This window comes from Sminthopsis crassicaudata, chromosome 2 (assembly GCF_048593235.1).
Source record: "Sminthopsis crassicaudata isolate SCR6 chromosome 2, ASM4859323v1, whole genome shotgun sequence".
In the NCBI taxonomy this organism is placed as follows: domain Eukaryota; kingdom Metazoa; phylum Chordata; class Mammalia; order Dasyuromorphia; family Dasyuridae; genus Sminthopsis; species Sminthopsis crassicaudata.
The window spans coordinates 659,259,391-659,272,140 of record NC_133618.1 but is presented as its reverse complement, the minus strand read 5'-3'; the positions used below and the strand labels follow the sequence as shown (position 1 = coordinate 659,272,140).

The window sequence follows — 12,750 nt, the reverse complement described above, 5'->3', positions numbered from 1 at the left end:
GTAAATCTTTCCAGGCCTTTCTAAAATCAGCTTGGTCATCATTTTTTATAGAACATTAATATACCACAATTTGTTCAGCCATTCCCCAACTGATGGCATCTACTCATTTTCCAGTTTTTTTGCTACCACAAAAAGAGCTCCTACAAACATTTGTGCACATGTGAGTCCTTTCCCCTCCTTTATGATATCCTTGGGATATAGAACCAGTAGTGGCCCTGCTAGGGCAAAGGTATCCACAGTTTTATAGCCCTTTGGGCATAATTCTAAATGGTTCTCCAGAATGGCTGGATCATCTCAACTTTACCAACAATGCATTAATGTTGGACGGTATCTCATGAAATCATGGACTCTTTCCCAGTATAATGTTTTTAAGTACAGAAATCAAATATAATACAGAGAATTACAGAGGAAACCAAGCACATGGGAATATACTTGTCTGAATATTAACATAATGAAACCCCCTGCACTGTATTGGGTGGCTGGGATAACCTGCATTTGAGTGTTGTGGGTGCTTTCAGTTTCTGTAGCTGTGATTTTTCAGACTGATGACAGTGTCCCAGGTGAGCATGTCCACAAAAAGACTACATTCAGTGTTCTCTTCTATGTCATGTTGTAAATTTACTAATGTAGGTCAATGGCTATTTGCAGAGTAGCCTTAATTCCCTCTCTTTGAGCCTGTAGAGTTTATCTTACTTCCAGTTTTTCTAACCTCAAAAAAACACAATTCTGTGTTTTGGTGCCTGTCAGTTTAGATTTACCTTCCTGTAACTCTCCAAAGAGACCCTTCCCCGTTGTGTGCCAACGATGGCCTTCTCATCTCAGGCCCCAGTCACAGGGCAGCTTCCCTGTTTTTAAAGATCAGCTGCTCCAAGGCCCTTTATTCAGATGTTTGGGAGCCTTCTGAAGTGTTAAGAAGCCACCTTGGAGAGCTCTGATTCTGAAAAGGAGCTTCTCCTACCACTGACTTCCAGGGTCAAGCAAAATAAATCTTGTGTCCCTGTAATTCTTCACGTCACTGGAGACAACTCCCATAGGCATGCTGAGCTTTCTCTTTTCCAAGCTAAACATCTCCAGTTTCTTCCTTGAATTGATACAGGGCACAAACTCCCCATCTTGGTTCTCCTGCAGATTAGTGTCCTCCTTAACATGTGACGTTATGTCCCTAGTTTTGGACACTTACTTTCTCATTAAGATTACATTTTTTTTTTTTGGCAGCTGTATCCCACTTAAAACATTGATTTGAAGTCTTCTAAAGCCCCCAGATCTTTTCCTGTTGAATTTTCTCCAGCTATTTTTCCCTATCTTGAAGTATTTTTTTAAAGCCCAATTGTAAGATTTTGCTCTAGGGATGTAGTATAGAGGAGTGAGGAGAGAATATTGGCTCTGGAATGAGGGGGCTTGTATTATTGTGGACATATCACAACATAATTCAGCTTCAGTTTCTTCATCTGTAAAATGAGGGTGAAATTTCTTCCAGCTTTGTCTCTTTCTGGTTTGTGATCATATTTACCCCTACTAAATTTCTTCTTTTTTTTTTCCTGAGGAAATTGGGGTTAAGTGACTTGCTCAGGGTCACTCAGCTAGGATGTGCTAAGTGTCTGGAGCCAGATTTCAGTTCAGGTCGTCTTGACTTCAGCTCCTCTACTGTGCCATCTAGCTGCCCCATCCCTATAAAATTTCACTTGAAAAGAATCAGCTTAGTGTTCTAAACTGTGGAAATCTTTAAAAATCTGGACTCTGTTATCCTGTATGTGAAACAGTACCACCATTAGACTGGATTTTAATCTTCTTTATCTTTGTAGCCTCCCTGGGCTTAGGTTTATTATTAGGAGGAATGTACCTAATAATGAACATTTATTAAGTAAATGCTCCCATAACACTTATATCAAAGTATTTTATATTGTGATTTGATGAGGTTTAAAATTTTTCTTTTATGGAGGAAATTAAGTTTAAAAAGTTTACTTTTGGCCTGGGTATGTTTGGGATGGATTTCTATGGGACTGACATTGGCCCTGACTTACATTAGCACTGGATCGCTGCTTAGGCTGAGTTTTGGTAGAGACCTGGGATTTGCCAAGAGGCCAGAAGGTTTATTCCCATGGTGGGGGGATGGGGAGGTTGGGCCACCTTATCTGAGGTTTATCTCTCAGTGGCCTTGGGCAAGGCCCACTAGTGACCAGCAGCCCTCCACCTTTGAAGGCAATCCATTTTTCATTCCTGTAGAATGTCTGTAGAGTCTGTTGTCCATCAAGTCCTCCAGAAGCTTTTTTGTAAAAACTGTATATTCTTTGTCAAATCCTGTACTTTTACATCAAATTATTAAAGCAAAATCAAGAGTTTATTAAATTATGTACAGTCAGATGCTGGCTGTCATTCAGAGTGCTGGTTCTCAGCTTTATGCCATTGCAGATTTGCTACACTCCTTGAATGGAAGATTGAAGGGCTAAGGATTTGGCACATAGTGGATGCTTTAATATTTCAGAATCTATAACATTTCACACTATTATTCAGATAAATTCAGATGGACTCATAATTTAGACTGAGGTGACATCCTGACTTTTCAAATCTTTGGATAGAGAAAGATGCCATGACAACAAAAGGGAAAGAGAGGCTCACAGGAAATAAAACGACCAATTTTGATTATATAAAATTTAAAGTTTTTAATAGTATTTAATTTTTCTAATATATATAAAAATAGTTTTCAACATTCACCTCTACAAAATCTTGTTTTCCAAATTTTTCCCTCCCTTCTTCCACTCCTTCAAAACAGCAAAGAATCTGATATAAATTAAACATGTGTAATTCTTCTAAATATATTTTCATATTTCTCATGTTGTGCAAGAAAAATCAGATCAGAAATATATAAAATTGAAAAGATCTGAATGAGGAACTCTAATGCAATTAAAATGAGAAGAGAAATAGCTAACTGGGAGAATTTTTGCTTTATATTTCTTTGATAAAAGTCTCATAACCAAGATATAAAAAGACCTGATTATAATTTATAAGACTTGAATCATTCCCCCAATAAATTTGTGGTCAAAGAATATGAATGAAAGTTCTCGGGGAAAGAAATACAAGCTATCACCAATGCTATGAAAAAATGTTCCATTTCACTATTAATTAAAGAAATGCATATTAAATCAACATTTAGATTCTACCTCTCACCTGTAAGTTTGACAAAGATGACAAAGGAAGAAAATTATGTTTGAGAGGCTGTAGAAAAATGGGCACATTAGCACCTCGTTAGTAGAGCTGGAAGTTGTACTCTCATTCTGGAAAGTCATTTGGAATAGGTTCCCAAAGTGATTAAAACATACATCCTCTTTGAGCCAATTATACTGCTACTAGACTGATAATCTAGGGGATCAAAGAAAGAAGAATAAGACCCCTACAGACAAAAATAACTATGGTAGCTCTTTCTGTAGTAGCCAAAAGCTGGAAATTTGGGGAGTGTCCGCCTGTTGCTAAAAACTAAACAGATGGGGGCATATGAATGTAATGGGATATGATTATGCCATAAGCAAGTATGAAGGGGCAGTTTCAAAGAAAAATGGGAGAAGACCTCTGTGAGCTGATACAAAGTGAAGTGAGCAGAACTAGGAGAATATACTGCAATGAGGAGGGGGGGGAAACAACTAGGAAAGACTTTAGAACTCTACTTAATGCAGTGATCAACCATTAATCCAGAGGCCTGAAGATTAATTATATAGAGAGGGGTTGGAATAGAAGAAAGAGGGAGATGTATAGTTTTGCACATGGCTTTAATGCAGGGACTTTGTTTTGCTATTTTGGACTATGCAAATTAGGAAGATTTTTTTTCTTTTTAAAGATTTTAAATTTGTCTAATTTTAAAATTAATGTGGGGACAGTAGGAGATAAGTGATTAAATTCACATAAAATTAAAAAAGAATAGGAAAAAAAGATATTTCAGGGACTGTGAAGGAGGTGGAAACTTGGATCATAATTTAGCTACTTTTAGGTAAACTGGTCATAGTTCTTGGGACTACCTTGGTACTCAACTCAGGGGAGGCAATGTCTTCACAGGTGTGGATAGACCTTAGACTTGAAATCCGGAAGTACTCAGTGTGAATCCTAGCCCAAGCATTTACGAGTCAATCAGCTGCTCTATGACTTAGTTTCCTGATCTTTAAAATGAGGGAGTTGGACTTGATGGGATCTCCAAGGTTTCTCTGAGTCTCGTTCTGTCATCCTGTGTCTCTTCCTGTCATCCTGTGTCTCTTCTCTTTGGTGGGCTTTACTTCATCTGTGAAATGAGAGCTAGACGAAATAAGGGCACCCTAACTTTTTGAATAGGGAGGGAAAATGGTGTCACATGTGTAGCATACATTTAATTCCTATTAAATTTTGTTTTTTTTTACAGTTACTAATTTATTTGTTACAATTACTAATTGACCCCAGCCTATTGTCCTGACAGTTATACGGAGGGTAGGCCCCTCTTCATGTGTGCTAGCTAACTAGGTAAGAATATGTTTTGCTTAAAAAAAAATCTCATGGAGTAAACTCGGAGCAGACAGGTATCATTTGGGGCTGGATATTTAAAGTACTTTCCAGTTGACATTCTTTGGTTTTCATAATGTGATCTGTCTTGCTTTTTCTCATTTTCACCCTTCCTTTCTTTCCTTGCTTTCATCTGTTTGCTCTCATCTTTTTTTTTTTTCCTATTTCTGCCTCTTTATATATCTTTGTATTTTTAGGAGTACCTAATACAGTCTCCTTATTTTGTGGACTTCTCCTAATTCTGTAGAGGCAGTTTGTTTATTGGTAAAACAGAAAATCTTGATTAGACACATATCATGATCTCACATATGTCTCTAATACTCTCTGATGCAAATTAATAACACTTTCCCCCATAAATTCTTGTTTTTAGTCTTGGTTTTAGTTATCAAGGTATGCCTTATAAAGTAAAGTTTTTAAAAGTGGAAAGAGTGAAAAAGCAGCTTTCTGCTATTATACTGTGTAGTAAATAGTTTATGGAAATGAATAAATTATGATATCTACTGTTGATGTGTTGCGTTCCCTAAAGACTAAGCAATCAAATATTCTTGAGCACTGATGCATGGTGCTGGAAACTAGTACGGGTGGTCAAGGAGATCAAGGTCTAGTTGGAATGATAGGACACACTCTTGTAAAAAAAAATCACATACTGCCTGGTGTTGGTCTTAGTTAAGTGCAAATAAATGCTAGGAAGCACAAATTCTTTCTTTGGGAGTTGGGATGGCCAGGGCAGTTATTAATATAAGCTGTTATTAGAATGATTCCCTCTAAAGTATTAAGCAGAAAACTTCACACTTCATATCCTCTTCATGTGATCAGCTAAATGTGTTGTCACTCTTTTGGAAGAGGCCTTATATCAAGGGCCAGCTAGAAATTCTTGTTGCTCATTAGAGTCCATCGCATGTAATGGAAAAAATGATGCTGAAATACCAGTGATGGGACTAGGTTGTGGCAATGGAAGCAACAGTGGCTTTAAGAGCTCTCAAGCCAGAGATGGGAAGGGCAAGTAGCCAGCTAGCAGAGGGTGCAGCACTAGATGCTATTTGACAAATCTATTGTCTGTACCTACTTCTGAGTCACAGTTCAAGCACTTTCAGTAAAGAGGGAGTGGGAATCCTGAGGAGCAATATTGTTTTTTGTAATCAGGGTTCAAGAGCCCTTAGGAACAGTATCATGACCCTAAGAGATCAGAGGTCCTAAGGACCAATATCAGTTGTAATCCCAAGGAATTGGGAGTCCTTCCTAAGTAAAGACCAGACTACAGAACAGGAAAGCAGTGACCACACCCCTCCCCAGATTATGAGACCTTGGAAACCCCCAAAACTTCCAATTACTAAGGAAAACTGCCCCAGTAGCCTAAAATCAGGGGGTATAAAATAGAAATTGAAAAATCTATTCTCACTACTTGAAAGAGATCTAAAAATGAAATTTCCCAGGAATATTAGACAAATTCCAGAATTATCTAGAACAAAAAGAAAATATATAGTCCAAAAACCCTATTCAAATGTCATGGATTACAGAAAATTTAGCAGTTAACATGTTAAAGGAGCAAGGAGCTTGGAATATGATTTTCTAGAAGTTGGAATTACAATCAAGAATAATCTACCTAACAAAACTGAGTTTTCCTTCAAGGGAAAGATATTTAATCAAATGGAGAATTTTCAAGCATTTCTGATGAAAGACCAGAGCTGAATAGAAAATTAAAGTTTTTAATGTAAGATTTAAGAGAATCCTAAAAAGGTGAATATGAAAGGGAAATTACAAGGATCTTAATAAGGGTAAGACACTGACGTGGGAGAAGCAGAGACATGTGGGCTTCTGTAGTGTTCTCAATGGGATTGGTGGGACTCTATGATTATTAAGGAGCACTGCAAGCTTTTGCTGTTGAGAACAAGAGAGTAGATTCTATCAAAAAAGATCATGATTGGAAGCTTCTTATTGAGATAAGTAGACATTTGGAGATCCTGGGAAGTAAAATTCTGGGTCCATGGGCAAGAGAAACTACCAAAAGCTGTAGAGCACAGGGATCAAACTATGGCCTCCATATGATTTAGAAAACATTAAATTCACATTATCTATGCTGTATTTTTAAACTTATGTCAAACATTTTTCAACTCCATTTTAATCTGGTTGTACTGCTGTGAGGATTGATACCTAAGTGGAGGGTTTGCAAGCTGCTGAATAATGGGCTGTTTTGTGCTTCTTTCAGGTTTATTTTCAAGGGCCAAAAAGAAGTTTTTTAGAATCGTGAGAAGAGTCCCTATTATTGGTACTAAGGTAAGTGGCATCTTTTAATGTCCTTTTAAAATATATTTTTAATATTTTTTTTCTCACCATAGATTTCCCTAGGAATCCTTCCCATCTAAAGACAAAAAAAGGTTAGGAAATCATATAATTGACCAATACATTGAAGATAGTATAAAAATATTGTGTAAAGCTTGTGAACCTCTTGATTCTATAAGGAGTGGGTTGTGGATTTCTTCTCCTGTAACTCTTTTCTCCATACTTAATTTTTAATTATTTGAAACACTGACTTTTTTTGAGGTTAATCTTTTCATTTACATTGTACACTGCTAGTTGTACTTAATGGGAGTTATAATTTGCAATTAATTAGATTATGCATTATTCAAAAATGAAGCAGTTTTGTGTAAAGCAATACAAAATGCAATTAATGAAATGCATGTAAACTTATTCAAGGTTTTGATGTCCCCTTTCCCCCACTCATTTGTTCATTTGAATTTGCTTATGTCAAGTCGGGAAAGAGATAATGTGTTACTGCCTATCCGATTGCCTACAGTTAATTTTAAAAAAGCTTTTTTAAAATAGACCTTAAAGGAAGACTGTTTCAGATGGAGATGTTGCCAGGGCAAAAAAGAAGAGACTTGTTATTGTGTTCAGATGAAAATTTGATGTGATTAAATGGCATGAATGTGGTTGTAGTAATTTTAAAATAGGACAGGGGTTGTGGTACAGAAAGTAATCAAGCACACAGCAGAATTAGAGGGAAAGGTTGAGTAGCATCAGCTTTGAACAATTACAAGAAATCGATGTGTAACAATAATAGAAATGGAATGCCTTTTAGCTGTGTGGATGAAAGATTGCAATAAAAGCATTCTTAGCAGAGCGACCCTGTCAACAAAAGCTTAGACAGTGAAAGAAAATGGAAATGAAGTGGATGGTAAAGAGATTTTTATTGCAAGGGTTCATTTGTTTGATTGCTTTAAAAATCAAGTTTCCTTGCATAATGTTAAAGTTATGGGAGAGGTGGCTAGTTCTGATGAGGACACAGAACCTAAATATACTGATCTTTGAGGAAAACAGCCAAAGAATGTTGATACACTGATAAACAAATTTTTAATGTGAGGAAGCAGGTTATTATGTTGAATATATGAACACATTATGCTGAATAATGGGTTGCTTATGTTCTAAAAAAGAGATAATTCATCTGGGATTTATAGCATCTAAGGATCTTGTTGATGCTTCTTGTAAGGAGGTGATGCAGAAGGGGATTCAAAATGAAAACCAATGTGTTTTTTTTTTATTAGTCTCAAAATCCTTATGTTCTGAGAGACTATAATTATCCTTTGCTTCCAGTTTTTTAGAAAGCATGGATGACCAGAAGCTATTTTTAAACTTATTTTTCAAGTTATTTTAACCCAATGTTTGAAAAATAATGCAAGGATGGTAACATTGCTTTTAAAGCATTACTGATTTTTATATAATGCCTCAGATCATGCAACTATATATACTTGGCGTTAGTGGGAAAATGTGAGCATGCATGCAGATTTGATGAGATGTGGATAAAACTCTCTGCTTCTCCCACCATTATATCTGAAAAATTAGAAAGACAGAAGACAGTTCAGTCTATGCTGCTAAAATATTTCCAGTGATAATAATAATAATAATAATGCATTTATCATATCATTAGAAGGTTATCTTTAGATATGATATTCAGTAAGTTTCCAGCTTTTAAAATTTTACTTGTTATAACTACTCTATTACTATATAATAAACATGAATCAGAAATATATTTTCTTATTCTTTGCTGTTATATTCCATTTTTAGATTTAAAAAATTTTTAATCCTATTCTATTGTGCTGGAACAAATCATATTTGAAGTATAATCATAACTTCAAGAAGGAAAACTACCATTTCACTGGATTTATCATATATTTATCATATATTTATCATATATGCTACTCAGGATGCTGTATGTTGTCTTCTTGGCTCTGCTTACATTACTCCAAATCAATTCATATAAATTTTCCCATCCTTCTCTGTATTCATCACATTTGCCACTTTTAAAAACTCCTAAGGAATCTGCTTTAAATTCCTCCTCCTGAATAGTTTCCATGTTGTTGCCCTATATGTCTCGCCCCATGTCTTTCTTCCTCTGTTGAACCCCTGGATGCTTTGAAATGAGATGTGTGTTCTTTCTGAACCCCAGACCCTTGTAGATCATATGACCCATTGTATGGTCCCCATCTGATCTCTTGTTTTGGTCCCTTTTTCTGCCTCCTCCCCTATAGTCATCCTGTAGCCTCTTATCTTTCTGGGAAACTGTAGGAATTATTTCCTTCTTGTTGTCAAATCTTGTCTTGATTGGGGTATATCGTCTATTCTCCCCTAATCTCTTTTTTTCCTCTCCCTTTTCAGATGCCCCTTTCTTCTACAGGGGTTTCTCCAAAAGCTTTGATCCACCATTGGGCAAGATGTGAGCTGTATGTTTCAGGCCCATTTCTCCACCCTAACTTTTGTTTCTGTAAATGCTTTCATCTTTTATCCTGGAGTGCTTTATTTTTTAAAATAATATTTATTTTTTCCTTAATTACATGTAAAAGTTATTTTTGACATTTGTTGTTTTGTTTTTCCTTAAATTTTGAGTTCCAAATTCTATCCCTGTCTTTCTCCCTCTCTTGCCTCTGAGACAGTAAGTAAGCAATCTGATATAGGCTATATATATGTATACCCTCCCTCCCTTTGTTTCTCCCCACCCCATCTTAATTTTTTTTCTTTCTCTTTCTTTCTCAATAAACCTTTTGTTTTGGATCATGGAAACAGCTGAAGTTTTTTTTTTATATTTGGCAAATAATTTCTGTTTTGGAGAAGTTTGAGAGATTGAGGGGATCAGAGAAAATATCTAGTCCTCAATCTTGATGCTCACGTGACCAAAAGGCAGCCACTTACTTTATAATAGAATGTTCATGTTTAAAGCTATTTAAAGGTTAGGCTCAGATTTATAGTATATTGCCTTGATTATTTTCATTTCTGTTTTGGTTTTTGGTCGGTGAAATATTTGAGTTAATTTTCCTTGAGGTCTTTATCATATTAACATGTACAATTTATTATTTTTGTCATTGCAATTTTTAAGGTCATTCATTGACATTTATTATTTAAGTTCAAGAACAGGTTGGAAGGGAGTGGGGAGATATTCAGAATGAAGAGTCAAAGATGAACAGAGAGGAGGGAGATCAGAGTGGCTCCTCTGTGTCTACTCTAGATGAGGTCAATCCTGTTTTCTGAGTGTTGGTCCAGGGCACATGATGAAGCACACGATAAGGTGGAGTTCCAGGGGATCCAGTTTTAGGAAGGGATCGGAGGGTGACCGGAGGTAGCCATCCAGCCAAAGGTGGGGCTGCACTTGGACCTGCAGCCCCTAGGCCTGAAGCAGAGAAGTACCTCGTGCACTTTGGCTCTTAGGAGACATGCCTTTGAATTCTCCCATTGCCTCTCCTTTCCTTTCCTTCTGGTTTCCTTGAATGCAACTTCAACTTGTGGACTGCCTGCTCAAGAGCTGTTCTGTCCCCCATTTCAGTGATCTGACCTGGTGAAATCTGAAGAGCTGCTTCTGCCTGGTTTAAACTCCTTTTGGATACCTCGGATCTTTACTATGGCATCCTTCCTTTCCAGACACTTGAAGCTGGTCTCTTTGTTTGTAGACTTGGCTGGTGGCTCATTGGGCAGTGACAGGACCATGCTGGAGAAAGTGTTCTGGCAGCCTGTCATGTCTGCCTTGGTGGCTGGGGTCGCCTCAGCTGTGTCCAACACTGCATCCTCTAGAGTGGGGAAAGGAGGAAGGAGAAAGAATGGAGGGTATGATGAGGAAAGGGATAGGAGAGGGGAGGGAAAGGACTAGAATGGTTAAATTTAACCACTGTGTGTCTTGAAATTTGAAGTATAGGGTTTTTTCCCCCTCCTTGATCTGTGGATACTTTTGCTTGGCATTGTTTTTCTGGGTAGTTTTCTTATATTGTCTTATATTATAATGTTCAGATTTTTTGCTTTTCATGTTCTTCTGGAAGCTCTATAATCCTTAAGTTTTCCTTTGCATCTTAACTTTAAGATCAATAAGTTCTTGGATAGATCTCTTCTTCCAGATTCACCTCGACTTCTTTGTGTTTGCATTCACAATAAATTATTCTCTCTTTTATTTCTTTTGTGAGACTTGCCAATGTGAGTTCAAGTTTTTCTATTTTATCAGTTATTTCTGCTGTGCAGGTCATAAATTCTGCTCTTATAATTCTCTTTTTAATGATTTAATGTTGTTTCATGCTCTATCTGGTATTGATTAATTTTTTCTTATTCTTAGAATATTTATTCATAAATGCCTGGACTTTTGGCTGATTTGATAACTATATTCCCTTTTGATATTAATATCTTTTCTGTTGACTTAATCAGCTTTCAAAGTCTTTAAGTGGGTTTTCTTCCTGAGACATTTGGCCATCTTAGTCTTTTCCCTTATTTTTCCATATTGCTCACTTTCTGACTTGTTCCCTTTTCAGCTTGATTTTTCTGGGTATTGAAATTTATAGCTTTCTTGAGCTCTTATTCTCTCTCTCAAGTAACTTCTGAGAGGACAGAAATAGACCTAGATGTCAGGTTCCTTCCCTTAATTTTCCCATAGCCATATATATACATGTGTTCTTCCTCAGTCCTCTCTGTTCCTCATTTCTCAGATTGAGTTGTACTACATCACTGAATTTCTTGAACAAGTTACTGCCTTTTGGTTTTCCCCGGCCCTGGTAGAAGGGAGTGGTCAGAATGCGTTTTGGGGGCAAGCCTATGGATTGGGTTACCCAAATGGTGACTGGGGCAGGGGAATGATTCTGAGCGAATTAGGGTTAGGCGTTAGAGACTTTTCTGCTGTTAATTCATTGCACTATTAGTTCCTTAGTTAATGTTCTTAGTGTTTTAGACCATGGAGACAGCCGAATTTTTTCTCTAATGTAGAATTCCTATTTTGGAGACATTTTAGAGGTCATAAAAATCAAAGAAAACATCATTTCTCCATCTTGTTAGACACAAGATCTAGACATGTGTCTTTTTTTCTCATCATATTTCCTTGTCTCCATCTTTTTCCTTTAGCTTTTATACGTTAAAAAAAGCTAGATAGTACAGAAGATAGAGCACTGGCTCTGGAATCAGGTGGACCTGAGTTCAAATGTGATCTCAGAAATTTAACACTTAACTAGCTGACATTTAACCTCCATTGTCATGCCAAACGTAAATAAATTTTTAAAAAAGATTAGGCAGGAAGCACTTTTTGATTTGGTACCCATAGTGTTGGCCACTCATATTTGACCAATTTGGATATATTGAGGCAAATTATTTGAATATTTTTTGCAGAAGAATCAAATGGCCCAGTCAGGGCTAAAAGCAGTAAGATCTTTTGTTTGTTATTCAAAGAAAGGCCTTGTGGCTTATCTGGAGACTCCCAAGGGAATGTAGAGGGGGAGGCAGAGGCAACAAAGCAAGGTACTAGGGAAGGACTAACCCCGACCCCATGCCCCCTACACTCACTGGGGTTGGGGCTGACACCTCCAAAGTGGGACAGGGAAGGAGTGAGAAAGCAAAGGATACTACTGCCAAGGACGTTACCAGGCAGAGTTGGGGCAGCGAAGTGAGGCACTAGGTAGGGTGCCGAGTTTTAGAATGTGGGATCAGAGTCAGGAGTTGGAAAGCCAGAGTAAAAATATAGTCTCAGATGCCTTTGGCAGCCCCCTGCCCCCGCTTGCCTCAGTTTCCCCCATCTGTAGAATAGGGATTCCTTACAGGGCTGTTGTGAGACAAGGTCTGAAAGTACTCAGCAGAAGGCTGGGCAGTGGAAGGTGCTTGCCCAGGTCCTCCCTTCTCTCTTGCCCACCTGCTCTCCTTGAGTCTCATGAGTTCTGTGCTTGTGGCTGTTTGAGGGGCGGGCCCTGGGCAAGCTTCTGATCTCAAGGGCTGCAGAGGTTC

At 37.4% G+C, this 12,750-nt stretch overlaps 1 protein-coding gene across 7 annotated transcripts in view; it reads left to right on the top strand.

Annotated features, from left to right (window-relative positions):
• SGPL1 (sphingosine-1-phosphate lyase 1) overlaps window positions 1-12,750 on the top strand; it is a 69,862-nt gene that overhangs the window by 27,002 nt on the left and 30,110 nt on the right. For all 7 annotated transcript variants that reach the window (XM_074296911.1, XM_074296915.1, XM_074296912.1 and 4 more), the window contains one exon: window positions 6,725-6,792. In XM_074296911.1, coding sequence (XP_074153012.1) covers window positions 6,725-6,792 — 68 coding nt within the window. The remainder of the gene's footprint in view (window positions 1-6,724; window positions 6,793-12,750) is intronic.